Source organism: Phacochoerus africanus, chromosome 2 (assembly GCF_016906955.1).
Source record: "Phacochoerus africanus isolate WHEZ1 chromosome 2, ROS_Pafr_v1, whole genome shotgun sequence".
In the NCBI taxonomy this organism is placed as follows: Eukaryota; Metazoa; Chordata; class Mammalia; order Artiodactyla; family Suidae; genus Phacochoerus; species Phacochoerus africanus.
The window spans coordinates 230,207,983-230,235,785 of record NC_062545.1 but is presented as its reverse complement, the minus strand read 5'-3'; the positions used below and the strand labels follow the sequence as shown (position 1 = coordinate 230,235,785).

At 42.2% G+C, this 27,803-nt stretch overlaps 3 protein-coding genes across 5 annotated transcripts in view; 2 read left to right on the top strand and 1 right to left on the bottom strand.

Annotated features, from left to right (window-relative positions):
• Positions 1-4,909, bottom strand: part of OSTF1 (osteoclast stimulating factor 1) — a 53,568-nt gene extending 48,659 nt beyond the window's left edge. The window contains exon 1 of the mRNA XM_047767783.1: positions 4,779-4,909. Within this exon, the coding sequence (XP_047623739.1) occupies positions 4,779-4,812 (34 nt within the window). The 5' untranslated portion in view covers positions 4,813-4,909. The remainder of the gene's footprint in view (positions 1-4,778) is intronic.
• Positions 4,910-5,156: 247 nt separating this feature from the next.
• Positions 5,157-27,522, top strand: NMRK1 (nicotinamide riboside kinase 1). Of its 3 annotated transcripts, none has more exons than XM_047767785.1 (9): positions 5,157-5,224; positions 11,123-11,176; positions 11,692-11,782; positions 12,072-12,120; positions 19,294-19,441; positions 19,518-19,589; positions 21,147-21,253; positions 22,967-23,050; positions 26,941-27,522. In XM_047767785.1, the coding sequence occupies exons 2-9, from the start codon at positions 11,148-11,150 to the stop codon at positions 26,970-26,972; spliced, it is 612 nt and encodes a 203-aa protein (XP_047623741.1). In that variant the 5' UTR covers positions 5,157-5,224; positions 11,123-11,147; the 3' UTR covers positions 26,973-27,522. The 3 variants fall into 3 exon arrangements, with proteins under 3 accessions (XP_047623741.1, XP_047623742.1, XP_047623740.1); XM_047767784.1 differs by lacking the exon at positions 5,157-5,224 and adding an exon at positions 5,262-5,516; XM_047767786.1 differs by lacking the exons at positions 5,157-5,224; positions 19,518-19,589 and adding an exon at positions 5,261-5,516.
• On the top strand, positions 16,348-17,280 carry LOC125121449 (26S proteasome non-ATPase regulatory subunit 8-like). The gene is given in 1 exon segment (XM_047769667.1): positions 16,348-17,280. A coding segment is annotated over 1 exon segment (921 nt). The 5' UTR covers positions 16,348-16,359.
• Positions 27,523-27,803: the final 281 nt, after the last annotated feature.

The window sequence follows — 27,803 nt, the reverse complement described above, 5'->3', positions numbered from 1 at the left end:
CAAAGTCCCATGAATTAATTTTCCCAAGACAAGTGAAATATTTATGCCATTTTACTTCCACCACCAAAATCAATAAGCCATTTAAAAGAATTCGTCAAGGTCAGACATCAGGCTTTCAGCTACAGAGGAAGGTTATCGAACCTGCTTAGAATGAGAGGATTCTAGTCCAAATCTCAATCAACATCCCCTTCAACAATGCTTTTCTTTTTTTTTGGGGGGGGGGGCCCACACCCGAGGCATATGAGGTTCCCAGATTAGGGGTCAAATCAGAGCTACAGCTGCTGACCTACAGCCTAGCCACCACAATGCAGGATCTGAACCATGTCTGCGACCTACACCACAGCTCATGGCAATGCTGGATCCTTAACCCACTGAGGGAGGCCACGGATTGAACCCTCAACCTCTTGGTTATAAGTCAGATTTGTTTCCACTGAGCCAAGATGGGAAATCCTCCTTTCACCCATCTTTACATCAAGTCTCAGAATAAAGTCTCCTTTTAAAAGGTCCTTGTGAGAACAAAAGTTGTCTTCCATACTCTGACAAGCCAGAGGGGCTCACCCTATCTGAGCTGTGAGGCTCTCCTTGGAGGGTGGCTGAAAGGAACAAAAGTGTGTATGCAAAACAGAGAGGTCGGGCTGCTTTACTAAAAGGTAAGGAGGGTCCCCTAAAGAATGAGCTGAAGACCACAAAATTGTGACACATTCTGGCACACAGAGTACCACCATGGCACATCTAACAATGAGAGGGGGAAGTTTCAATGACAGACCTTGAGTGGCCAAAAGTAACCCTATAGAAAAAGACCAGTAAGCAAGGAAAGGTCAAAATGTGACAGAATTGAAGTTCCCTTTGTGGCTCAGTGGTTAACAAACTCAACTAGGATCCACGAGGATGTGAGTTCGATACCTGACCTGTTCAGTGGGTTAAGGATCTGTCGTTGCTGTGGGCTGTGATGTAGGTCACAAATGTGGCTCGGATCCCGAGTTGCTGTGGCTGTGGCATAGGCGGGCAGCTGTAGCTCTGATTTGACCCCAACCTGGGAACCTCCATATGCCGTGGGCACAGCCCTAAAAAGAAAAAAGAAAAAAAAGTGACAGAATTGATTTTTCAAGCAGAGTGTTTGCTACAGAGATTGTAGCAAACACATGTCAACCAGCAGTAAGACACTTAAAACTGAAACAGACACAGTTCTGAGAATAATTGTATTTTCTTTTTTGAATGAAAGGGACTTAGGGGAGAAAAAAATGAGTGAAAATAATGATTATCACTAGATGACAGGCGAGGATGACTTTCACATTTTTATTTACATATTTATTGTTTTTCTGTACTATAGTTTCTAAGAGTCCAAATGTATTGCATCTTTTTTTTTTGGTTTTAGTTTTGGTTTTCTGCTTTTTAGGGCCACACCCACGGCATATGGAGGTTCCCAGACTAGAGGTCTAATCGGAGCTACAGCTGCTTGCCTACACCATAGTCACAGCAATGCCAGATCTTAGCCTCATCTGCGACCTACACCACAGTTCACGGAAATGCTGGCTCTTTAACCCACTGAGCGAGGCCAGGGATCGAACCCTCAACCTTATGGTTCCTAGTCAGAGTCGTTGCCACTGTGCCACGGTGGGAACTCCAATATATTGCATTTTTATTTACAACACCTTTTTAAGCAAAATGGCTAAGGTCAGCCATCTAATTGTAGCTATGGGATAATCTAAGATATTATCTAGATATACATACATCTCCATTAGACTCAAGATCTTCACGGATGATTTTATTGTTCCTCGGAACCTGAGTGTCTAGCACAGGGCCTAAAATATAAGTTGCACACATTATGAAGTGTTTAGCAAATGATTTTTGGATGTGGCCACTAACCCAATCCCTGGTATAACCTCGGGAAGGTGAAAAAGTAAATGAAGCAGCATGGTTCTCCTGCCCAGCATCTGACCAGGACTTGAAAGAACCTCCTTTCCGAAAACAGTCCCCTGATTGAGTAGCTTTATGTCCATTGCTACTAAAATCCTTCCATAAGTCCCCTGTCCTTCCTCATCTAGCTCCCTCCTTTCCACACAGCCTTTGGAACTGAGTCATGATGTTTTGCCCAGATCGTGCTCTGTAGGGAGCTCTAGGGATGACCATTATGATGTCCCACTTGTGTTTCTTTGTAGAGCTGTCTGGTCCACTGAAACACTTTAAGAGAACTCATGGGGAAAGCTCATCTCAGATCTCAGTACCATTAAAACAACTCTTCTCAGAGCAGGGAATACATTTTAATTTTATGAACACTGGGAATCTTGTAACTGATCTCTTCTCTCTGCTTGAAGCAGAGAAATAAATCTACAAGTCTCCTTTAGAAATTCTGCAGGACCTAACGACATGCATGTCTGTAAGCTACCTTTCCTTCTGATTTCCTCTTATTAGTCTTCACTCCCTCTGTATGACCCTACCTCCTTCACCTCTTCTTTAACTCTCATTTGGGATGAAGCAGGGTATAAACAAACCAAGAAACCAAAAATTATATACATCTGTCCCTTAATTCCAAGCTTGCTTTATACATTTTCATCCCTGTAGTTTGCCTGCATGACAAGAAAGTAAAGCTCAGCAGCACTCTCCCTGCTGCTACCAACCAGGGGGTGACCTTTATGTCCATTTCTGACAAGAAAGTCTGACAGAGGATCAGAAGGGCTGTCCTTTCTACTCCTATGCACCAGTTCTAAAATACACACATGATGACTCCTATGAATGGTATGTTGTGATGTGATAATAATATGGTTAAGGGCCCTGACTCTGGAGTCAAACTACCTGGGTTCTAATTCTGTCCACTTCTCAGGGCAGGACTCAGTGGCTGACCTTGGGCAAGTAACCTAAGCTTTCTATGCCTTGCTTTCATTTTCCCATCCGTGCAATGGGAACAATAAAGGTACTCACCTCACAGGATTATTGTGAAAGGTAAATGAGTGAACACATGCAAAGTGATTAGGTCAGTGCCTGGCATACAGTAAATGTGCGCCAGTACCAAAACAGGACAGTTCTGTTTTCAATTGAGCCAGGCCACACAAAGTGTCAAGTCAGACTGAAAGTAGGATTTCTCATTGTAAATTAGTAAACTAACAGATCAGTTTCTAGGGTGACCTTATTTGAGTTTGGATCTCATTTATGAACCAGTGAGGACACTGAATAGCAGTCATTTTCAATCATTTGCTTTCTGATTTGCTGAAGAGAAGAAAGCAGTAGGGTCAGATAACAAAAATGGTTCCTGAAAGTGTATTTACAACTGGTCACAATGTGATCCCTAAAGCACACCAGTGCAAACACACAAACACACCACGTCAATGTCCCTCCAGGAGCAGCAGGGACATAGCTTAAGGTCTTTTCATCTAGAGATGAAAAACCTCCTGAACAGCTCCTCAGGACCTTCTTTAAAATAAAGTATTTTGTTTAGCTATTAAAGAATAACTCTACTTTGTTGAATACTGGATGTCCTGATTTACATATGAGTTTAGGGCACTGCCAGCTCCTATATAGGCACCTCCTCTCATATGCAAACTCCATGAAATTCCACAGCTAAAGAAGCAGAGTCCAATCCCAGCCATGTCCCTACCTTTGCTCACAGCAGAACCAAAGTCCCAAAAATTTCCTTCACACCCAGCCCACCAACATTTAAGTCCTCAATGAACGACCATGCCATACATGTACCTAATTTTCAAATAAAATGACTGGAAACTACCACATGTGAGGGCAAACAAGGGAAATGGAGTGCTTGACTAAAATTTAGGAAGATCAAGAAAATCTTATCTTCCTAAACAAGGTTACTTTGAAATTTGACCTAGATGGCTAAATTTCAGCCTGCGTTATACTGATGTTACATGAGACTGGAAGAAAAAAACTGAGAATTTATCTTCCATTTCCTATGTTTTCTGTACCTACCTACCGGATGAATGCATGAATGAGTCTGTTACAGTATTGAACTGAAATAATTAATTCCCTCTTAAATTCTCCTTTCTCCATATCCCAGGAAATATTCTAAGGATAAAATAAAAATGAACAAGGACTACAAGTCAAAGAGCGCTGCTTTGAGGAACTTACTAATCTCATCCTCTCCAATTTAGCCAAATTCATTAGGGGAGTAGAGGCAAAGGACTTGTATTGCCTGATAAAGTGACACTTCCGAATAGCAATTGCTGAGATTATCCTGCCACAGCCTAGATTCTTCTAGTCCGGAGTTCAAGTACACTTTTGTAAAAGCTTTTCTCAAGATCTCGAGGTCAATTTTCGAACGCAGCTCCTCTCAAAAGTCCCAAAGAAGACCCGCTCACGCACCCCACCCTACAAGCAGCGCACTTCCCGTTCCCTTTGGCCGGTCAAGAACTCAAACTTGACAGTGACACACACTGGAAAAAAAAAAAAAAAAAGAGGAAGTGGCTAAAAACCCATTTCAAGACATTTATTTTTTTTCCTAAGGGAGATCAATGGCCCTGTCTTCCAGGAAAGCTTCAACGGGACGTAGCCTTCGCATCGGCTGGAAAGTTGCCGCTAATGACAATGTTGCAAAGCCAAGGGTGACTCCTCTTCAAAAATAAAATTTTTTAAATTCCTCGAAAATCTTCTTGCTATCCAAACTGATCGCCCCGCTACAGCGAACGCAGCAACGCTAACAACTCCTATCCCGGTGGGTCCCTTCTCGAAAGCGAGGCTGGGGCCGGGTACGTGTCTGGTTTGCCCTGCCAAGTGGCAAAGGGAGCGCAGAGCACCGCGGCGGCCAGGGGACCCGCGAGCACCTCCCTTACCTGGTTTGACCGGTTTGGGTGGCGGCTTCGACATCTCTCTTCCTGGAGCGGCTGATCCTGTAGACCACGCACGAAAAGCCAAACGAACGCCCCTCCACTCGGCACTCCGGGCGCCCCAAAGTTTCTTTTTGTCTGGCTTGCAGCGGTGCGCCTTCAAGGACCTGCGTCTACCCTTGGCAGCTAGACAAGCAGAGGCTGGCAGAGCCGCTCCGCGCAGTGCCCCGCCCCGCCCCGCGGCCGACAGACCCGTCCGGAACGCGCGGCCGGACAGATGAGGAAGTGGCCGTCGCTTCGCCGAGCGCTAATTGGCTCCCCTGCTGCCAGCTTCCCCGAGGCAGGAGCGCGGGAGGCGCGCACGACAGCGCGCGCGGCGGCAGAATCAGCCGGAGCCGAACGGGGGCGTCGTAGGCTCGCGCCAGGGCCAGCCGGGGGCGCGCGGCAAGGAGGTGAAAGGGCTGGACTGTGTAGGAGCGCGAGCGCGCGCACGCGGCCACGCTCCCCGGAGTCCCGCCCCGCCCAACGCCGGGTGGTACCGGGCGCCGCGTCCGCTCCGGGTGGGACGGAAACCTGGGGTTTGTCACCTCTACCCTGGGCCACCTCTGACCCGGGAGGGGTGCGGGGGAAGGACTTGTGGGCGTCTCGGTTAACGAGCTTTGGGGGTTGCGGAGGGTTAGTGAGAGGCGTGCGGTTGGCAATTGCTTGTGCCGCTCTGCTTGGGAGCACTCGAACTGGCGCTGGGTGAGTACCTGCCAGACCCCGCCGCGCAGCGCCGACTCTCTGGGGCCAGGAGGTATTTCCACAGTGTTCCTGAGCTGGAACCTGAGCCTGGTTGTGTCTTGAAAGCCCTGTTGAGGCTCCTACCACCCTAAAGGGACTGATCCGTGGCCTGCCCTGGAGGACATGTACTCGTGATGGTGTGGTGCTCTCACGCCCCCTAATAATCCTTAAAATGGGAGTCTGCCTTCAAGAGACCGTTCAGGTTGTTGGGAGAAGTCACTGGGGCAGAGTCAGGTCATGTTCCCTAGGGCAGGAGAAAATTTTTATTTCTGTAGCATTGGGTTCGACTAATTGCGGCCCCCTTGCCGCCTGTTATTGTACCACCTGAGAATGGTTTTCACATTTTTTTAATGGCTTAAAAGAAATCAGAAGCAGCAGATTTTTTGGCACGTGAGAATTATATGAAATTCAAATTTCAGTGTCCATAAATTTTATTAGAACACAGCCACGCTCATTTGCTTATGTATTGTCTCCCGCCACTTTTGCTGCCTAACAGCAGAACTGAGCAGCTGCCTGCAAAGCCGAGAAAGTTCACCATAACAGTACTTGGCAGAGCAAGTTTGCCCACCTCAGATTACCAGATTGAATCTCCACTGGGAGGCTGGGGCATAGGAGAAACACTTTGCGTGTTAAACTCAAAACAGCACAGGCTATATCATAAACTAGTTGTTTGTTTGGAGGAAGAAAAATGGAAAAAATTTTACATGAGACTCTATGTAAAATGAACCTTCAAAGTTTCCCCTGGGGGTTAATGAAAGAATGATTCCAAGAGAAAAGGGCATGGGTCATGTATTCAGAAACACCAGCCTTGGGAGATTGCTGTTTACTGAAAGGGAGCAAAGTTTAAAAAATAGGAGTTCCCACTGTGGCCCAGTGGGATGGACAGTGTCTCTGCAGCAGCAGGAATATTTGATCTTCTGCCCAGCACATTGGGTAAGGATCCAGCCTTGCTGTAGCTGTGGCATAGGTAGCAACTCCAGCTTGGATTCATCCCTGGCCTGGGAACTCCATGTGCCATGGGGTGGCCAAAAAAAATTTTTTTAATTAAATTTATTTTTTTTTAAATGAAAAACAGTAGAAGACTTCCTTGTCACATAGAAGGTTATCAAAATATGTAATAAAATAAATGGATGGGAAGTCTTGAAACATTTCACGCTTTTAGAAAGACCAGGCTGCTCTTTATACACCCTGAAAAGCCCCCTGTTTCCTTAGCTAGTTGTCATCCATTTATATACTAGGGAGTTGCTGGCTGTCTTATAATCTGTTGATTCCACCCGTGCCACCTCTGACAATTTGGCAGTTAGAATCCAAAATGTACCACATTTAGTAGTGAAATAATTTAAATATCATAAACACATACCAGCTATGGAAAAAAGGACTGAACAACATATTTTACTTAGAGTTTTAAAAAAGCATTAAAAAAATTACTCAGTTTGGCTTAGCTCTTGGCTATCTTAATCTGTTCTCCTCAGCCTTAGCAAATTCTCTCAGCTGTTAAAGAAAGCCTTGCACTTAATGGGCAAATAAAGTACAGTTGACTCTTAACACAGGTTTGAACTGGTCCAGCAGTACCACATAATCCCAGCTTGATTGAATCCAAGGATGCAGAACCTTAGATACAGAGGGCTGGCTATAAAGTTAGAGGTGGACTTTTTGAATGCAAGGGGGTTGACATCCCCAACCTCCACATTGTTCAAGGGTCAACTGTACATAAATATCACACAAGACTAGAAGTGTTAGGTATTCCTGGTAATTGGATGCCCTGGTTTGATGAGGCTGGAAAAGTGCAAATGGTTGGACATCCAGTGATTTACAGTTTGTAGGTGATTGAACTTGTGTTGGACTGATTGAAGTCTGATTTTTGAGTAGTTCTTAAAGAGGACAACAGGCACTGAAATAATAGAACATGGTGTGGAGATGGACAATGCTAGGCCTGAACTTGGAGTTCACCTGAAGATGCCCTGTGGACCCAACACTGCTTTGGAAATAAATGGCTTCTGGAATTGTTGTGCCCACCCCATACCCATTCAGCCCCCAGCCGTAGGGTTTTTTGTTGTTGTTTTGTCTTTTTAGGGCCTCACCTGCAACATATGGAGGTTCCCAGGCTAGGGGTCCAGGTGAAGCTGAAGCTGCCGGCCTATACCACAGCTCATGACAATGCAGGATCCTTAACCCACTGAGCAAGGCCAGGGATCGAACCCGAGTCCTCATGGATGCTAGTCGGGTTCGTTAACTGCTGAGCCATGACGGAAACTCCCCAGCCGTAGATTTTGCTTCTGCTTCTCTCCATTCCCTACCCCTCCCACCATAGTGTCACCTGTTCATTGCTAATGGACTGTGCTCAACATTTACCCAAACACTGTCTTGGACAGGCTAAGACTGCTAACTAATATAGAAATGAGGGTTCCTATTTTGGTTAAAACGCGTGTTTGACCATGGAAGTTCCCTCCCAAGCCCAGGGGATTTTAGAAGTAGATTATTGACTCTCCCTCACTATTGGTTTCTCAGTTGTTAGATTTTCCACCCAAATAACCCCCTCAAGCCTATTTCCAGTGCTATAGCCACACTTCCTTGTTTTTACATGCTGTATAATCCATCCAGCATCCTCATGTCTATGCACAGATGTGGCAGGAAGCACAGGATCAGTAGCAGTCTTTGCCATTCAGCAGGCACAGCAAATACACACCCCATCAATAATACATCAATAAAAATGGCATCAATTATATACAAAACCCTCACAAGACAGCACATGTACAATGTCCTTTCTTTGCTTTTGGTAATAAAGTGCATTTTAGCAGATTAGAAAGCAGTTAGGAAGCTATCTTGTTTGGTTTAGTTTTGTTTCTAGTTTTCCATTACTCTTTGTGATCTTGAGCAAGTCACTCTATTGTCTGGGCCAGCTTCAACTTCTGCAAAATGAAGGGGTGGACTCAGTGATCTCTAAGCCTATGTTTCTCCAGGAGTGAGAATTTATGCTCTGACATGTTATCCAAAAATAGGAAAGATGGGAGCAAGGAATAACAAAGGTTTATGGATTTTTTTTTTCTTATTTTGTCAATTGAGGACATCAATCTACTACTGCCTACTCCCAACATAATTTCATAGGAGAAAAGACATTTATCACCAAAAATGTAAGAAAGCTACCATCGGAGTTCCAGTTGTGGCTCAGTGGTTAACAAACCCAGCTAGTATCCATGAGGATGCGGGTTCAATCCCTGGCCTTACTCAGTGGGTTAAGGATCTGGCGTTGCTGTGAGCTGTGGTGTAGGACAGCAGCTATAGCTCCAATTCGACCCCTAGCCTGGGAACCTCCACATGCCACAGGTGCAGCCCTAAAAAGCAAATAAAAAGACAAAAAAGGAAGAAGAAAGCTCCCATCTCAGGGTAAAAAAAAGGATTTTTTCCCTTCCCCAATAAAAGATCGTTTGCAGCCTTGGGCTGACATATTAAAAATAAAAACAGGGTAAAATATAATACAAAAGCAGTAAAAATCACAATGTAAAAATTTATTCTACAATATGCATTGTACGTGATTGTTCCCTTGATACACTTTGGTAGTGTGGATGGAGATATATATTCAACAGTGCAACTCCCAGTGAAACTTGGTGTCCAACTTACTTCTCTCACATTGTTGAATTTTTGTCTCACAGAGGCTAGTAAATGAAAGTAGGACCAAATCTTATGAAATTGCACTCAAATTGGAATACAGTGGTTCCTTTTATTGGAGGAGGGGGTGGCAGGATTGGCTCCAGGACAACACCTCCCTACCCAGGGATACCAAAATATTTGGAACCCCAAATCCCTTTTTTAAAATGGCAAAGTATTTGCATATAACTCATCCTGCCACATATATTGAATCAACCCTAGATTACTTGTAACCCCCAACACAATGTAAATGTTATGGGAATAGTTGTAAATACAATGCAAATACTATGGAAATGGTTGCCAGTGCAGCAAATTCAAGCTTTGCTTTTTGGAACTTTCTGGAACTTTTTTCCCCACATATTTTCAAACCACTGTTGGCCAGATCCACAGATGTGGAACCCTCAGACATGAAAGGCCAACCGTGTTCTGGAAAAACTGAAAAGAAACCAAGGAGCGACCCAGGCTCTTCTCCCTACTACCTCCCCACAGGGGGAGCCTGAACACAGGTCAGGTCAGGTTTAGGAATTGGGAAGGGAGGCTGAGAGCCTCTATCTAGCTCAGCCACACTTATCCCAAGTGGCACAGCTGAGGCCCCTGATCACCCCACCAGAGCTGTTAGGAATAAAGAGCAGTGTCAGCCAGAGGCAATCTTCTAGCACCAATATTCAAATTCTCTGCAGCTGAGCTTCACCTTTTCAATTAGAGAGATGACAGTGGTGCTTGGAATATCCACAAGACTGCTTCTGTGAACCTTAGGAGACCAGATGTGAAACTCCCTCCACCCCCGAGATAGGGGTCAACAAGCAAGGCCTGCAGCTAAAACGTGGCCCCTGCCTGAACACTTGCAGTCCATTTTGTAACAGGAAACACTCACTCTGAAATCTACTTCAAAAGGCATTTCTTGGAGTTCCCGTCATGGTGCAGTGGTTAACGAATCCGACTAGGAACCATGAGGTTGCGGGTTCGGTCCCTGCCCTTGCTCAGTGGGTTAACGATCCGGCGTTGCCGTGAGCTGTGGTGTAGGTTGCAGACGAGGCTTGGATCCTGCGTTGCTGTGGCTCTGGCGTAGGCCGGGGGCTACAGCTCTGATTGGACCCCTAGCCTGGGAACCTCCATATGCCGCGGGAGCGGCCCAAGAAATAGCTAAAAAAAAAAAAAAAAAAGGCATTTCTTCTCATTCGTAGACATGCATACACAACAGGGGGAAAGTTATACTCAATTTTATACTTATAACTTTATAGTTATACTCAAAACTGTATTTTGACTTTCATCAAAAAGTCTGTGGAAATGTTTTCTCTCTTGTTATAGAAATACCTGCATAATAACCTTGATTTTGCCTCTTGGCCCACAAAGCCTCAAATATTTACTAGCTGGCCCATTTCTGAAAGTTGGTCTACCCTGGCCCTGGGGTGATGAAATAGGGCCCTTGCAGGGAAATAACTTCCTCTTGCCTCTGGCCAGCAGTGACTTTCTCCCCATTTCAGGAGAGGCCAGCTCTCCTGGTTCCCTGCCTTGGAGGTAATCAGTCATTTCTGGCTGACTGAATCATGCAGGTAACAAGCCACCTGGCGGAGGTTGAGCACAAAACTCTGTCATGTGCCCTGTGGTTCAGAAGCTCTTCCATGCCCTTGAAAATGAACCCTCAAAGAGTGGTTGCTTGGCCATGGGCTTTCAGTTCACTTGACTTTGGCTGCAGGCCCTGAGCACAGCCACCTTGTTGGCACTAAACCAGAGAGTGTGGCCGAGAGAAGCCAGTACAGGGTGAAGCTCTCCTAGAAGTAGATAATCTGGGGTGGGGGAGGGATAAACCCAGAGATCACTGGCATCGTTCCCCCTCATCTGACCATCCCTCCTCATTTAGGACTCTCTTTTATCTCTTTAGACATATTAATGATACGCATTTGATTTTGTTTTAATTTTAGGAAGACGTGATTTTCAAAACTAATTATGAAAACATTTGTCATTGGAATCGGTGGGTGAGTAATTTTGCTACAAGCAGCTGGTTGAGATGCTCAGGCTGTCCAAAGGGTGTTTCCACGTGGATGTGGTGGGGGAAGGAGAAGTGGTGAGAAGGATTCCTGAGTCCCAGAAAAGAGAGGAGGCCACTGTTGAATGTGTGTGAAGCCTGTGAATGTGTGAATGTGTGTGAAGCCTGTGAATGTTTCAGCACAGACAGAAAATTCTTTTGTTTCCAACACAGTAGGTGTAATTTAAATCTTAGCATTATCCAGTTCACTTGCCCAGTAGTTAGTTACCTTTCTGCTCCATCCTTTCCAGCTTATTTCTTATCATTTGTTGCATCAGCTCTATGTGGGCCTGTGGTTTTGCCAACAGAAAAAGTATACCTATGAAAGAAATAACTTTTTCTTAGATATTATATATTGTTTTAAATATCCATTTTTCTAAGATCAGCTGAAAATGTTTTATGTTCTTTTAATGTATGTACTTTCTTGGTATTTCTTTTTTTTTTTTCTTTATTCTTTTGGTTTAGTGTGACAAATGGTGGGAAGACAACACTGGCTAGGAATTTGCAGAAACGCCTCCCAAATTGCAGTGTCATATCTCAGGATGATTTCTTTAAGGTATTTATGAAACTTCTCAGATAATTTATTTAACACAAAAAAGTTATACTATCAAAATTAATTCAATCATATCTAAAAGCCTTTGCTATGTGATTGAGCTATGGTTGTGAAAGTAGTCTCAATGCAATAATGGTACTTATCCACTAGATGGCAGACTTACAGGAGCTAGTCTGATTTTATTTAGCCTCATCCAAAGCATTTGTTAAAATAAAGATTTATCATGTCTTTATTTTATAATTGTATTATTTCTTCACTGCATATTTTGATGGTTACTTTATTATATTTCCAGCCAGAGTCTGAGATAGAGACAGATGAAAATGGATTTCTTCAGTATGATGGTAAGTAGATGAACTTACAAAATATTATACACTAATGTTCATTTCCTGTTTCAAAGCTAAATAACTTTGCTATCTATGAAGGCAGTTTCAAAACATGTTTAAGTACATTCCTATACTTTAAGCCTTCTTTTGTAAGGGTTTCTAATTTATATTCAGCTATTTAAATAAATGAAAGCTTTTCTCCGGTTTTATAGTTAAAACTGAAAATATTGGAACACTAGATTTTTCTTTTGAAGGTGGAGCAAGGTGGGTCTCTGTTATTTTACTCATCCTTGCCTGGGGCATACATAAGTAATTACACATTCCTCCCCCTTCCCATCTTGCTAGGAACAAGCTCTAAGCCTATCTGTCCTCGGAGCTACTGGGCAGCTGCTTTTTCTTTTTGCTACTCAGAAATATTAGTGAATATTATTTAGATGGATTCACTTCACTCCTTTACCCAATCAGACACCACTTTGAAGCCAAAGGAGTAAAGTCCATCAGAAAAACTTTTATTTATACCTGTAAAAGAATATCATACCAGTAAACTATGTAATGGTCTTATCAACTTTTATAATTAACAAGATCATCACTGAGTGCTTATGCAATATAGCAATAGAAAGAGCTCTCAAAGGGCCCTAAAATATGTTCTTTATTTTTAACTTTGATAACCTTGGAGGAAAAATGTTAATCAGTTCTTACAGACACATAGTTTTAAGAGAGGCAAAATCCTTAACTGGCTGTCTATTCTTGTGTCTTGAGCTGCAAGCAGGATATTTTTTTCTTCTCTTCCCCTCTTCTAAATGTTAGTAAGAGTTAAACAAGGAGAAACTGTTTTCAACAATTGACTAAGAACTATTCCTAATTTAAATGAGTTTTTACATACTGATAAAACACTAATATCCCAATTGCAAAATGTTCAATGATGTGCATTAAGTTATTCACAAAAGCAAAAGGTTATTTGAGGAGTTCCCGTCATGGTACAGTGGTTGGCGAATCTGACTAGGAACCATGAGGTTGCAGGTTCAATCCCTGGCCCTGCTCAGTGGGTTAAGGATCCAGCGTTGCTGTGAGCTGTGGTGTAGGTTGCAGATGCAGCTTGGATCCCGTGTTGCTGTGACTCTGGCATAGGCTGGTGGCTACAGCTCCGATGAGACCCCTAGCCTGGAAACCTCCATATGCCGTGGGAGCGGCCCTAGAAAAGGAAAAAAAAAATGTTATTTGATTAATGTACAATAAAAAGTCAACCTCAAAAGTGGTCAAAGAAGAGTTCCCTGGTAGTTCAGTGGGTTAAAGTTCCTACCTCGTCACTGCTGTGGCTTGGGTCACTGCTGTGGCACAGGTTCAGTCCCCAGCCTGGGAACTTTGGCATGCTGTGGGTGCAGCCAAAAAAGAAAAAAAAAAGAAGATGTAATGTATGTATATGTGCATGTGTGTACGTATATGTGTGTGTATACAATGGAATACTACTTGGCTATGAAAAAGAATGAAATAATGCCATTTGCAGCAACATGGATGGACCTAGAGATTATCATACTAAGTGAAGTAAGTCAAAGAAAGACAAATATCATATATCTTTTATATACAGAATTTAAGAAAATGATACAAATGAACATATTTATAAAACAGAAATAGACTCACAGGCATGGAAAACAAACTTAGGGTTATCAAAGAGGAAACGTGAGGGATAGGGATAAATTAGGAGTTTGGGATTAACATACACACACTACTATATATAAAATAATCAACAAGGACAGGGAACTATATTCAATATCTTGTAATAACCTACAGTGGAAAAGAATCTGAAAAAGAATATATATGTATGAATCACTCTGCTGTAGTCTGAAACTAATATAACATTGTAAATCAACTGTACTTCAATAAAAATTTCAAAAAAAAGGAAAAAGAGGAGTTCCTGTTGTGGCTCAGAGGTAACAAATCCAACTAGGAACCATGAGGACATGGGTTCTATCCCTGTCCTTGCTCAGTGGGTTAAGGATCTGGTATTGCCATGAGCTGTGGTGTAGGTCACAGATGCAGCTTGGATCTGGCATTGCTGTGGCTGTAGTGTAGGCTGGCAGCTGTAGCTCCAATTCGATCCCTAGCCTGGGAATTTCCACATGCCTCAGGTGCAGCCCTTAAAAAACAAAAAAAGAAAGAAAAAGAACACATGGAACATCAACCAAAATGGAAGACATACACAAGGACACAGAGCAAGTCTTAATACATTTAATTTGACTGAAGTAATAAATATCTTCAAATCACAGAGAACTGAATTAGAAGTCAATAGCAAAAGAGTAAGTAGAAAATTCCCCAAGTGTTTGAAAATTAATCAGTACCTTTCTTATAATTTTTATAAACTTTTTCTTATGGAAAAATTTAAACATATACAAAAGGAGGCAAGAAAGTATAGTGAACTCTTATGAATTCACCATCCATGCTTTAAAATTGATGAACTCTTGGCCAACTATATTTTTTCTATACTCTCACCCACCTTATCCTTCTATGTAATTTTGAGGCAAACCCCAGACATTGTCACATTTTATCTGAAGCAAAACATTTCTGTATATCCCATGGGTGAAAGAATAAATCACAATGAAAATCAGAAAATACTTGTACTTGAATGATAATGAAAATATACTAAAACTAGTCGTACTTCTGGTGTCAGCCAAGATGGCTTGGCCCCATTCCTTGCTATTCCTGCCTCTTATAACTGAAAACCCTGGATGGGATACAACAAATAAGGAAAGGCTCTGAAGGATGAGGAGAGCAGACTGACTAGGGACTTTGGAACTTGAGGAATGACAGAGCTGTGAATTGCCTGGACCTTTTTTTCCATTTTTTTTTTTTTTAATCTCTGACATACCTGGAAAGGTGAGATAGAGAAGTATAAAACATAGAATCATCATTAGCTATACACAAAACCCCCAAGAAACCTGTTCCCTAAAGTCATAGGACTAGAAAAAGGGTGCCCTGCAGAACAGAAAGTTATTTTGATAATATCTACTTTACTCTAGCCAAACATAAGAAAAAATGAACTTCCCCTCATGGTGTTAGCAGGGACAAGTGGAGGGCTAGACTTGTGGACCCATCAGCACCACCAAGGCACAGTGGGTTGGCTTTGCACATCATTGTAAGGATCATATCAGTGGTGCCAAACAGGCAAGTGAACTTCCACACTTACTTGGCAGCAAAGAGACAGAATAAGGCAGTGTGAGGTGGTGCTAGTTGGCACTCCCTTTTCCTTAACCAGGTAGTGTCAACTACTGTCAGCAGGACCCAGTGGAGAGCTGAACTTCTGTCCTCACTGAGCTTCAATGAGACCATACTTGCACCCTGGTTTCCTTTTTCTCCTCCAACAGCCACTCCCTATCTCAGTATAGGTGAGGGCTGGCAGACAGCTTAATATCCACACCACCCAGGCCTTCATACTACATCTAAGCAAGGTGACTGCCTGAAAAAAAAAAAAAAAAAAAAAAGATTAAATAGGATCCAGAGCCTCATAGCATAATACTCAAAATTTCCAGGATAAGACTGAAAATCACCTGTCATATTAAGAACCAAGCAATTTTCAATTTAGATGAGAAAAGATAATTAGATACCAACACCAAGATGACACAGATATTGGAATTCTGACAAAAATTTTAAAGCAGCATCCATTAAAAAGCTTCAGTGAGCAATTTTGACTTTTTTTTTATGGCTGTACCTGTGGCTTATGGAAGCTACCAGGCCAGGGACTGAATTTCAGTCACAGCTATGACCTACACAGCACCTGCAGCAACACCAGATCCTTTAACTCACTGTGCCAGGGATCAAGCCCTTGCCTCTGCAGCAACCCAAGTCAGTGCAGTCAAATCCTTAACCCATAGTGCCACAGTGAGAACTCCCATGACCATTCCTGAATCAGTGAAAAGTTAGTAAGCCTCAATAAAGAAAGAGAAGATGTGAAAAAGAACCTACTAGAAATTTTAGAACTGAAAACTGATACAATAACTGAAATTTTAAATCTCACTGGATGGGCTTAACAGCAGTACAAATATGACAGAACTTGGAAACAAAAGTAATTATTCAATCTGAACAAAAGAGAGAAAATAGACTGAAAAGATATGAATAGAAATATGCCATAACAACAAAATGTCTGACATTCATATAATTTGAGGCTTAGAAGGAGAGGAGAAAGAGCGTGGTGCTGAAAACTATTCAAATAACTAATGGTTTAAAATATTTCAAATTTGGGGGCAGTTTGCCACATCACGGAAGATGGCAGTCGCAACAGTGAACGAGGTGGCGGGTGGCTCGAGCTGGGGGCCTGCAGTGGCCTTGGGCCCAGTCCTGCAGGCCGCAGCCGGCATGTACGAACAACTCAAGGGCAAGTGGAACCGTGAAAGCCCCAATCTTAGCAAATGCAGTGAAGAACTGGGCCGTCTCAAGCTGGTTCTGTTGGAGCTCAACTTCCTGCCAACCACAGGGACCAAACTGACCAAACAGCAGCTCATTCTGGCCCATGACATACTAGAGATTGGGGCCCAGTGGAGTATCTTACACAAGGACATCCCCTCCTTTCAGCGGTACATGGTCCAGCTTAAGTGTTGCTACTTTGATTACAAGGAATAGCTCCCAGAGTCAGCCTATGTGCACCAGCTCTTGGGGCTCAACCTCATCTTCCTGCTGTCTCAGCACCAGGTAGCTGAGTTCCACACAGAGCTGGAGTGGCCACCTGCCAAGGACATCCAGACCAATGTATACATCAAGCAGCCGGTGTCCCTGGAGCAATACCTGATGGAGGGCAGCTACAATAAGGTGTTCCTGGCCAAAGGAAACATCCCTGTAGAGAGCTGTACATTCTTCATTGACATCCTGTTTGACACTATCAGGGACGAGGTTGCTGGCTGCATCGAGAAGGCCTATGAAAAAATCCTCCTCACTGAGGCCACTCAGATACTCCTCTTCAACACACCCAAAAAGATGACCGACTATGCCAAGAAGCGAGGGTGCATCCTGGGCCTCAACAACTACTACAGCTTTGTCAGCCAGCAGCAGAACCCAGAAGATACCACCATCTCCTCTACGGAGCTGGCCAAACAGGTCATCAAGTACGCCTGGCAGCTGGAGATGATTGTCTGGGGTGGGGCAGGGCTCACATTATTTAAAGCAGTTGCAGTGCAGAGTTTCCTCCAGTAAATGTGGATTGACATTTTCTCTCTTTAAAAAAAAAAAAAAAAAAACTTCAAATTTGGCATAAGACCTAAACCTACATTGAAGAATCTGAGTGTTCCTCAAACAGGTTTAGTAAGACTGATCAAGAAAAATAGAGGAGTTCCCGTCATGGCTCAGTAGTTAACAAATCCGACTAGGAACCATGAGGTTGTGGGTTCGATCCCTGCCCTTGCTCAGTGGGTTAAGGATCCAGTGTTGCTGTGAGTTGTGGTATAGGGCGCAGACATGGCTCAGATCCTGTGTTGCTGTGTCTGTGGTGTAGGCCAGTGGCTGCAGCTCCGATTTGACCCCTAGCCTGGGAACCTCCATATGCCGTGGGAGCGGCCCAAGAAATGGCAAAAAAAAGAAAAAAGAAAAATAGAGAAGGCGAGAGTTCCCATCATGGCACAGCAGACTAGGAACCATGAGGTTGTGCGTTTGATATCTGGCCTCGCTCAGTGGGTTAAGGATCCAGTGTTGCCATGAGCTGTGGTGTAGGTCGCCGATGCAGCTCCAATCTGGCATTGCTGTGGCTATAGCGTAGGCTGGCAGGTGTTGCTCCAATTCGACCCCTAGCCTGGGAACCTTCATATGCCACAGGTGTGGCCCTAAAAAGGGAAAAAAAAAAATAGGGAAGGCATGAATTATAAATATCAAAAACAAGAATTAATATAACTACAAATCCTACAAATATTTAAAAGATGATGATATTGTGAACAATTTCATGCAAATAAATTTGAAAACAAAATTGACAATCTCCTAGAAAAATGCAACTTACCAAAACAAACACAAGAACAAAATCTTACATAGCACTATATCTATTAAATGAGTTAATTCATAATTTTAAAACCTTCCATAAAACCCTCTAAGCCCAGATGACTCAATTCACTAGTTCTGGAGTGGAGCAGAGAATAAGTTCTCAGGTGATGCTGTGGCTGCTGGTCTAGGTACCACACTTTAGGAATCCCTTTCATAAGGTACTTTTCTAGAATTAACAAGTAGGATCTAAAAGTTTGCACATTTTTGAGTTTGAAAATAGCATGTTTGTATCCTTTGTAAATTCTTTTAGTGATTTTCCTCCTTATTTATCTGTAAGAGCTCTTTATATATTAAACATATCTGTTTAATCTTTAAATATTAAACATATCTGTTCTTTGCCAAATACATTGTAGGTATTTTCCCCAATGTGTCATTATCTTTCAAACTAATTTATAAATAATAATAATAGTCATCCAAAAATGTTAAACTTTTATATAGTCAAGGGGGAGTAAAACATAAATAAAGCAAGGAGTTTATGATTGTCAAAACTAAAGCTGGTTATGGGGATTTGGGAGTCCACTGTCCTCTACACTCCACTCTTGTATATGTTTAAAATTTTCCGTAGTATATCAAACATACCAACTTATCAATATTAGAGTTTATATTTGCTGTCTAAAGTATTTGTTGGAGTTCCTGCTGTGGCATGACGGGATCGGCAGCATCTCTGCAGCACCAGGATGTGGATTTGATCCCTGCCCAGCACAGTGGGTTAAGGATCCAGCATTGCCACGGCTGTGGTGTAGGAACTCCATATGCCTTGGAGCAGTTAAAAAAGAAAAAATAAAATATGTATTAATTAGGTGTTTTGAAGGGTAAGTATTATGTACCATTGGATATACTCGTTGTAAAAAGCCACAGCACAAAACTTTTGTTCTATCCATTTCATATTTTTGTTTTGTTTTATTTTGTTGCTTTTTAGGACTGCACCCACGGTATATGCAGGTTCCCAGGCTAGGGGTTGAATCGGAGCGACAGCTGCTGGCCTACACCACAGCTACAGCAACACAGATGAGCCGCGTCCGCCATCTACACCACAGCTCACAGCAATGCCAGATCCTTAACCCACTGAGCAAGGCTAGGGATCAGACCCGCTACCTCATGGTTACCACTTAGATTCGTTTCTGCTGTGCCACAATGCGAACGTCTGTTGAATTCATATTTTTGTATGTTTGTTTAAAGTGCTTGAAGCGCTGAACATGGAAGAAATGATGTCTGCTATTTCCTGCTGGATGGAAAGCCCATCACACTCTCTGGTATCAACAGACTGGAGAAGCATTGAGGAAATTCCCATTTTAATTATCGAAGGTTTTCTTCTCTTTAATTATAAGTAAGCATTCCTCACGCTCATATTGACTCAATGAATGGGGAAAAAACTTTGTGCACTAAATATACTGTTCTTTTAGGCCCCTTGACCATATATGGAATAGAATGTATTTTTTGACCATTCCGTATGAAGAATGTAAGAGGAGGAGGAGGTGAGTTTTGAAATTGCCTCTGTGGATTGTAATTCAAAAGACAAACTTCAGGAAAAACAAGGAAACATTATTGAGCAATGTGAATATGTCATTTGTCAAGCAAGGGAAACCTCAGCTCTTTTACACAAAGAGCAAGACCTTTTTCCATAAATGGTTATCCATATGGAGTTATGTAAATTTCCTTGCTAGGAAAACGCCCTTGTACAGGCTCTTTGGCTCATCTCTCCTAAGTCTTCACGTGAAGGCACACCATGTTGATTATGATTTTAAATTAGGGGGCCTGTATTGTGCTCTAGCTACAGAGAAGACCGATTAGTTTAAAGCTTAACGCAGTGTATCAATATCTCTGTCACTACATTCATATTTGTCTCTCAATTATTTTCTTTCTATGGCTGCACCTCTGGAATATGGAAGTTCCTGGGCCAGGCGTCAAATCAGAGCTTCAGCTGCTAGCTTCTGCCACAGCCAGCCAGGGCAGCACTGAGTCTGAACCTCATCTGTGACCTACACTGTAGCTTATAGCAATGCCAGATCCATAACCCACTGAGTGAAGCTAGGGATCAAACCCACATCCTCACAGAAATAACGTCTGGTCTTTAACCTGCTGAGCCACAGTGGGAATGCCTTCCAATTCTTTTATAAGAATTAAGTTTTCCTCACTAGAGGGGAAAAACAATAATTCTGAATGGTGGTCAATGACTTAAAGAGTTTTTTTTGTTTTTTTGTTTTTTTTGTCTTTTTGCCTTTTCTAGGGCCGCTTCCCACAGCATATGGAGGTTCCCGGGCTAGGGGTCGAATCGGAATTGTAGCCACTGGCCTATGCCAGAGCCACAGCAATGCGGGATCCGAGCTACATCTGCGATGTACACCACAGCTCATGGCAACACCAGATCCTTAACCCACTGAGCAAGGCCAGGGATTGAACCTGCAATCTCATGGTTCCTTGTTGGATTCATTAACCACTGCGCCACAACAGGAACTCCCGAGAGTTCATTTTTAGCTCAAAGGACTAAGTCCATTGTGTTATCTTTGTAACTGGCATTGAATCTAAAATACGTAGTCTTGGAGTTCCCTGGTGGCTCAGCAGGTTAAGGATCTGGCACTAACATTGCTGCAGCTTGGGTCACTGCTGTGGTGCAGGTTTAATCCTGGCCTGGAAACTTTCACATGCTGTGTATACAGACAAAAATAAATAAATAAATAAGAGTTCCCTCTGTGGCACAATGGGAATTGCAATGCCAAGACCCAGGTTCCATCACCAGCCCTGTGTGGTGGGTTGAGGATCCAGTGTTGCTACAGCTGCGGCATAGTTCAAAACTATGGCTTGAATCTGATCCCCGGTCCGGGAACTCCATATGCTGCAGGCACAGCCAAAAAGAAGAAAAATAAATAAATAAATAAATAAATAAATGAATGAATGAATGAATGAATAAAATGCATGTAGTCTTAATCCTGTTGAGACTTAATCTCTGAGTGATTTCCCCATTATCCTGACCATTATTTTATTTTATTGATTGTGTGTTTCTGTCAACATAAGTTTCCTATGTGTTTTGATAGTACAAGGGTCTATGACCCTCCTGACGCCCCTGGGTACTTTGATGGCCATGTGTGGCCCATGTATCTAAAGCACAGACAAGAAATGGAGAACATCTCATGGGAAATTGGTAAGTGCCCTTTTTCCCTCCAGGGAAGGCTTTTTGCTTGTCATTGCCCCAAAGTACACAAAAGAAAGGACATTAGAAGGCATTTTTCTCATGTATTATATTATAAAGGGACAGTTTTGTTTTTTGTTTTTGTCTTTTAGGGCCGCAGCAGCAGCATATAGAGGTCCCCAGTCTTGGAGTCTCATCGGAGCTGTAGCCACCAGCCTATGCTACAGCCACAGCAATGCAGGATCTGAGCCATGTCTGTGACCTACACCACAGCTCATGGCAATGCCAGATCCTTAACACACTGAGTGAGGCCAGGGATCGAACCCTCGTCCTCATGGATGCTAGTTGGGTTCGTTAACCACAGCCATGACGGGAACTCCTATAAAGGGACATTTTAAGCCAGAACATTTATGGCTCCCTCTTTTCCACACTGGTTCTGCTGGCTTCTATTTCTCTCTCCATGACTTTTGTCAAAGTTTGTCAACTTTTAGATGGTCATTCATTCATTCAACAGGTATTGATTGAGCGCCTTCCTTGTAAGAGGCACTGCCCTGGTGATCTCAAGACAATAAGGCAGACTCTGTCTCTACTCTTATGAACCAACAGTCTGTCAGAGAAGCAGATGTTAAACACACTAGCTGTAAAAGCTTGCCCTTTCTAGCTGTGCTGAATACTGTGACACTGAGCTGCCAGGCTGGCAGCTGCAGCTCTGATTCGACACCTAGTGGGGGAACTTCCATATGCTGTGGGTACAGCCATAACCTCACCCCCAAAACAGAAATAAAATAAAACACAAGTCTAACATTCTCCTAAGTTGCTTAAACACCTTCAGAGTCTCCAGCCCTTCAGATGATATCCAAACAGCCAGACCTCAAGGCCTCTAAAGACGAAGGCATAGCCTTGCTCTAAAATCCCATCTCCATATGGTTCCTTTTTTTTTTTTTTTTTTGGTCTTTTTAAGGCTGCACGATAGCCATAGCAACTCAGGATCCAAGCTGCATCTGTGACGTGTACCACAGCGCACAACAACACTGGATCCTTACTCACTGAGCAAGGCCAGGCATCAAACCCATGTCCTCATGTCTACTAGTCAGGTTCTTAACCCCCTGAGCCACAACAGAAACTCCTGAGCATCTTTTTCTTAAAAGGCAAAGTTCTTTTCTACCTTCTTACCTGTGCAGTTTTTTGACTAGAAGGCCCTCTCCTTCCCTTGACCTACATAATCTCTGTTTTTTATCCCAGACTGACTATGCCAGTTTTGTTAGAAATATATTATCTCTTGGGCTTGGAGAATTCAGATTCAGTACACATGTGACAGAACTCACATACCCTCACCCTCCACCCCCAACATGGTTTAAGAAGCTTCACAGGTGATCCTGATGCATAAATTAGTTTGAGAATTACTTTAAATAATTATTTTGAGAAGACATCTCTTCATTGCTCCCAAGGTGCCATATACACAATGCCACTTTACTCTGTTTCTTTATTTTTTTTTTTAAAAAAATTCATATCAACTAGTTTTAATTTCTCTGTAATAAATTCTTACCTATTATACCTGGCTATGATATATTTCTCTCTTTAATGGCTCTTCATTTCTTTTTAAGATATATTCCTGAGTCTTTTATTAAATCTATTGGTTTTCTCAAGAGATGCCACGTGCCAGAATAATCATCCCATTTTAATAAGCCTGTTAGCATTTGAACTGCTCTCTTTTCCCCTTCCCAGTTTACCTAGATGGAACAAAATCTGAAGAGGACCTCTTTGCCCAAGTGTATGAAGATCTAGTACAAGAACTAACAAAGCAAAAGTGTAAGTATTGTCCGGTCAAAGTGGACTGTGAAGGAACAGTCAGGAGAATAGTTCATTACATACCCTAGAATGGCACACCAGAATGCTAATGTAGGAGTGATTATATCCATTCATCCATTGCTTTGAAGATAGTTCAGAATCAGAAACTGAATGGGTCTAGGGACTTGACTACTGGAGACGTGATTACTTGAATATTTGAAAACATTCACCCCTTGTTAACATCTCTTAATGATATTTGCTATTTACTTTAATTTTTTTAGTAAATGGCTATGCTTTCAATGGGACTGAAATTATCCTTTGAGTCAAGTGAAGGTAAAATGCTAATGATCTTGTTTTAGTATGTGTAAAGTTCCCTTTCTCATTTATTCCTCTTAAAGATTTTTTAAAATAGATTTCTATTTCCCAAATATCTCAAAAATAAGTACAAGATTTTAAAAACTACTTATTGAGTGTTTAAGGTTTTCATATCAGATAATATATTTTACAAGAGACGGAAATCCTTCTAAGTCTGGATTAAGCAGAAAGAAAGTATAGGGGTGGCGGTGGCTTCAGGCTCAACTGGATTAAGGAGGTTAAATAGGGTCCTCATGTTTCTGCCTCAGTTTTATTTTCTGTTTGGGTTTTTTGAAGTTAGTCTCTCTCCAGTGACAGACATGATGTCTTTTCTTTCTTTCTCTCTCTCTCTCTCTCTCTCTCTCTCTCTCTCTCTCTCTCTCTCTCTCTCTCTCTCTCTCTCTCTCCCTCCCTCCCTCCCTCTCTCTCTCTCTCTCTCTCTCTGTCTTTTCTAGGGCCACATCCACATCATATGGAGGTTCCCAGGCTACGGGTCTAATCAGAGCTGTAGCCACCAGCCTTTGCCAGAGCCACAGCAACTCGGGATCCGAGCCGCGTCTGCAACCTACACCACAGCTCACGGCAACGCCGGATCGTTAACCCACTGAGCAAGGGCAGGGACCGAACCCACAACCTCATGATTCCTAGTTGGATTCGTTAACCATTGCGCCACAATGGGAACTCCATTGGAGAATGTCATTTAATTTGGAGTTGTGGTTCAGGGGAAATTGGTTTCAAAATATGACTATTTCAAAGGAATGCCCCCAAGAGATTCCATTTCCTTTGTTTCTTTATGCCAAATTCAAGGGGACACACAATGCCCCTTATTGATTCACTGTCCTTTCAAATGTCATTTTCTCTGTAAGATTCTCCCCTTTTCCCCATGTGTGGAGTCAGTCATTCCCTCTGCTTCATTTGTTGCAGCATTGATCACACTGCATTGAATTATTTGCCTTTATGGCCCATTCCCTGCTTAGAAAGCGCTCCATAAAACATGATAATTATTTTTAAATTTTAATATGAAAGTAAAAGGGAGAAAATAATCACCTATGTTCTCACCAATCATCACTGTTAACATTTTAATAAGTACATATCCAGTGTTTTTGCTATTCCCTCATTTATATGGTTACATGGTTTACATGGTTAATTGCCATGTTTATTTCTGTTTTTAATATTTAATAAGTTTTATGTGCCCATTATATAATGAAACTGAATTTAAAAAAAAAAAACCTCTCCCAGTTAATTCAAAGCTGAGTTCTGTTTTGCTTATTAAAAGTAAATTAAAAGACTTGACATTGACATCTTACTGCAGAAGAAAATGTCAAATCAAAGGAACAAAAATTGCAAAAAAATTTAATAATCAGGAGTTCCCATCATGGCGCAGTGGTTAACGAATCCGACTAGGAACCATGAGGTTGCGGGTTCGATCCCTGCCCTTGCTCAGTGGGTTAACAATCCGGCGTTGCCGTGAGCTGTGGTGTAGGTTGCAGACGTGGCTCGGATCCCGCGTTGCTGTGGCTCTGGCGTAGGCCGGTGGCTACAGCTCCGATTCAACCCCTAGCCTGGGAACCTCCATATGCCGCGGGAGCGGCCCAAGAAATAGCAACAACAACAACAACAAAAAAAAAAAAATTTAATAATCAAATGAATTTGGGGGGATATTTTCCTATGTTGAATTTAAAATATAGTTTTCAATTATGAAGTAATAGTAGAATTATGTAGTATAATAAAATTTACATAAAATTATTGAGCCATTTCCCAGTTGTTGGATAGTGGTTTTGTTTTGTTTTGTTTTTTGCTTTTTTTAGGGCCGCACCTGCGGCATATGGAGGTTCCCAGGCTAGGGGTCGAATCGGAGCTACAGCTGCCAGTCTATGCCACGGCCACAGCTACACAGGATCTGAGCCATGTCTGCTGTCTACATCACAGCTCACGGCAACGTTAGATCCTTAACCCACTGAGTGAGACCAGGGATCAAACCCACAACCTCTGAGCCACAACAGAACTCCCTGGAGAGTGTTGTTAGAAAGTTTTTCGCATTGGCAAATAACATGCTATAAAAATGTCTGCGCTTGGAGTTCCGTTGTGACACAGCAGAAACAAATCCAACTACGAACCATGAGGTTGCAGGTTCTATTGCTGGCATCGCTCAGTGGGTTGCGGATCCAGCGTTGCCATGAGCTGTGGTGTAGGTAGCAGATGCAGCTTAGATCTGGCATTGCTGTGGCTCTGGCTTCTAGGCCATTAGCAACAGCTCTGCCCCTGGCCTGCGTGCAGCCCTAAAAGGACAAAAGACAAAAACAAAAAACAAAAAATTGCACTTATTGCTAGTTTCCTTCTTCTTGAATTATATTAAAAATTTCCAAAAGTAGTAATTACTTGGTCAAAGAATATATTTATATTTTATGTGCTTCAACGATTAAATACTGGAGCTCCTGCTGTGGCACAGTGGATTAAGAACTGGACTGCAGGGGCTCAGGTTGCCGCTGCAGAGGTACAGGTTTGATCCCAGGACTGGCTCAGTGGGTTAATGGATCTGGCACTGCCCCAGATGTTGTGTGGGTTGCAGCTGCAGCTCAGATTCAATCCCTGGCCTAGGAACTTCTGTATGCCATGGGTTCGGCCATCTAAAAAAAAAAAAAGTTAAATGCTAAAAAAGTTGTGCTTTTCCAGCATGAACTGTGTAATAAGTATATGATAGGGAGTTCCCGTCGTGGTGCAGTGGTTAACGAATCCGACTAGGAACCATAAGGTTGTGGGTTTGATCCCTGGCCTTGCTCAGTGGGGTTAAGGATCCGGCCTTGCCATGAGCTGTGGTGTAAATCGAAAACTTGGCTCGGATCCCGAGTTGCTGTGGCTCTGGCGAAGGCCGGTGGCTATAGCTCCGATAGACCACTAGCCTGGGAACCTCCATATTCTGGGGCAGCGGCCCTAGAAAAGGCAAAAAGACAAAAAAAAAAAAAAAGAAAAGCATGTGGTTGGCTTATCATTGAATTTCTATTCTAAGCCACGTCTGCAACCTACACCACAGCTCATGGCAACGCCGGATCGTTAACCCACTGAGCAAGGGCAGGGACTGAACCCGCAACCTCATGGTTCCTAGTCGGATTCGTTAACCACTGAGCCACGGCGGGAACTCCTGAATTTCTATTCTAAAGTCACCGAGTATTTAGCTAAGCTTCCTTACTTTAATAAAAAAGATTAAAGGTAAGAATACGTCTTTCCTCAATCAAGAATAACACACCAAAATAGGAATTTTATTATTCCAGCCATCTTTTGTGATACTCTTCTAGTTCTCAAATTATTTCATTCCTAGAATTCAGGATTATTATATCAATTGCAAATGATATTGGATATCTGATATCTGAAATTAGACTTAAATTTAACACCAGGATTAAAAGAATGAGACTTGGGTTCTCCTTAATTCTTTACAGAAAACCAGCATTTCTGGCCCCATAATCACTGTAATCATAAACATCCTTAAAATGTGTCAAGATTTAATAAAATGAGAATTGATATTCTCCACTAATTTCTTTTTATTTGTAATTATTCTCAAGGTCTGCAAGTGACAACAGCTGGAATGCACTAAACCCTTCCTGGAGTGAATTAGGAATTTCAAAGGAATATATTCAAGGAACCTGAACCAAGATACAATGTGTACTTTGGTACAGTGACAGCTGTTGTTTTGTTTTTCTGTTTGGTCTATCACACGTGATTTCCTTAACACATGAAATAGTAAGTAGTTCTCCATGACAACAGAGAGGAATTTACCTTAATGAGTTGTTCTTACTCAGAGAAGTGCATAGATAGTGCATAATAGTCACAATTAGTGAGTCAATGTCTCTAGACCAGTGATTGTCAAACTTCTGAATGGCACCCAGAGTAGGAAATAAGATATAGAACATAATCCAGTATATATGTAATCTATTGATGTGTGCATTTGTGTGTATATGTCTATATGTGTCAGATATATCAAGTATCATAAAACTTACCTTACATTCAATGTGCTCTTGATATTTTTCTACTTTTAATTTTTTTTAAATATTGTTTACCATCCCATACCAATGCTCACCTCCCACAAATAATGGGATTACACAGAGTAGCAGTCATACTGAATAAATCAACAATTTGCAACAGTATCTCTCTTGTGTGTGTTTTGTCCTCACTGCTTCTGTTACTGTTTTTGGTATGTGTACTAAACTGCTGAATCATTTGTATCACTAATATTGATACTTTGTTACATATAAGGTTTTTTGTGTTTGCCTTTTGTTTTTTGTCCAACCAACAATCTTAAGTCACAGAAATAAGTTAGTTACTTCAGGGGACTTGCACTGAAAAGCACAAAGAGGACATCTGTATTATTGTATAATTTTTTGAGGCCTCATTCAATGCTGGAGTTTAAATTATTGATCAACTTGTT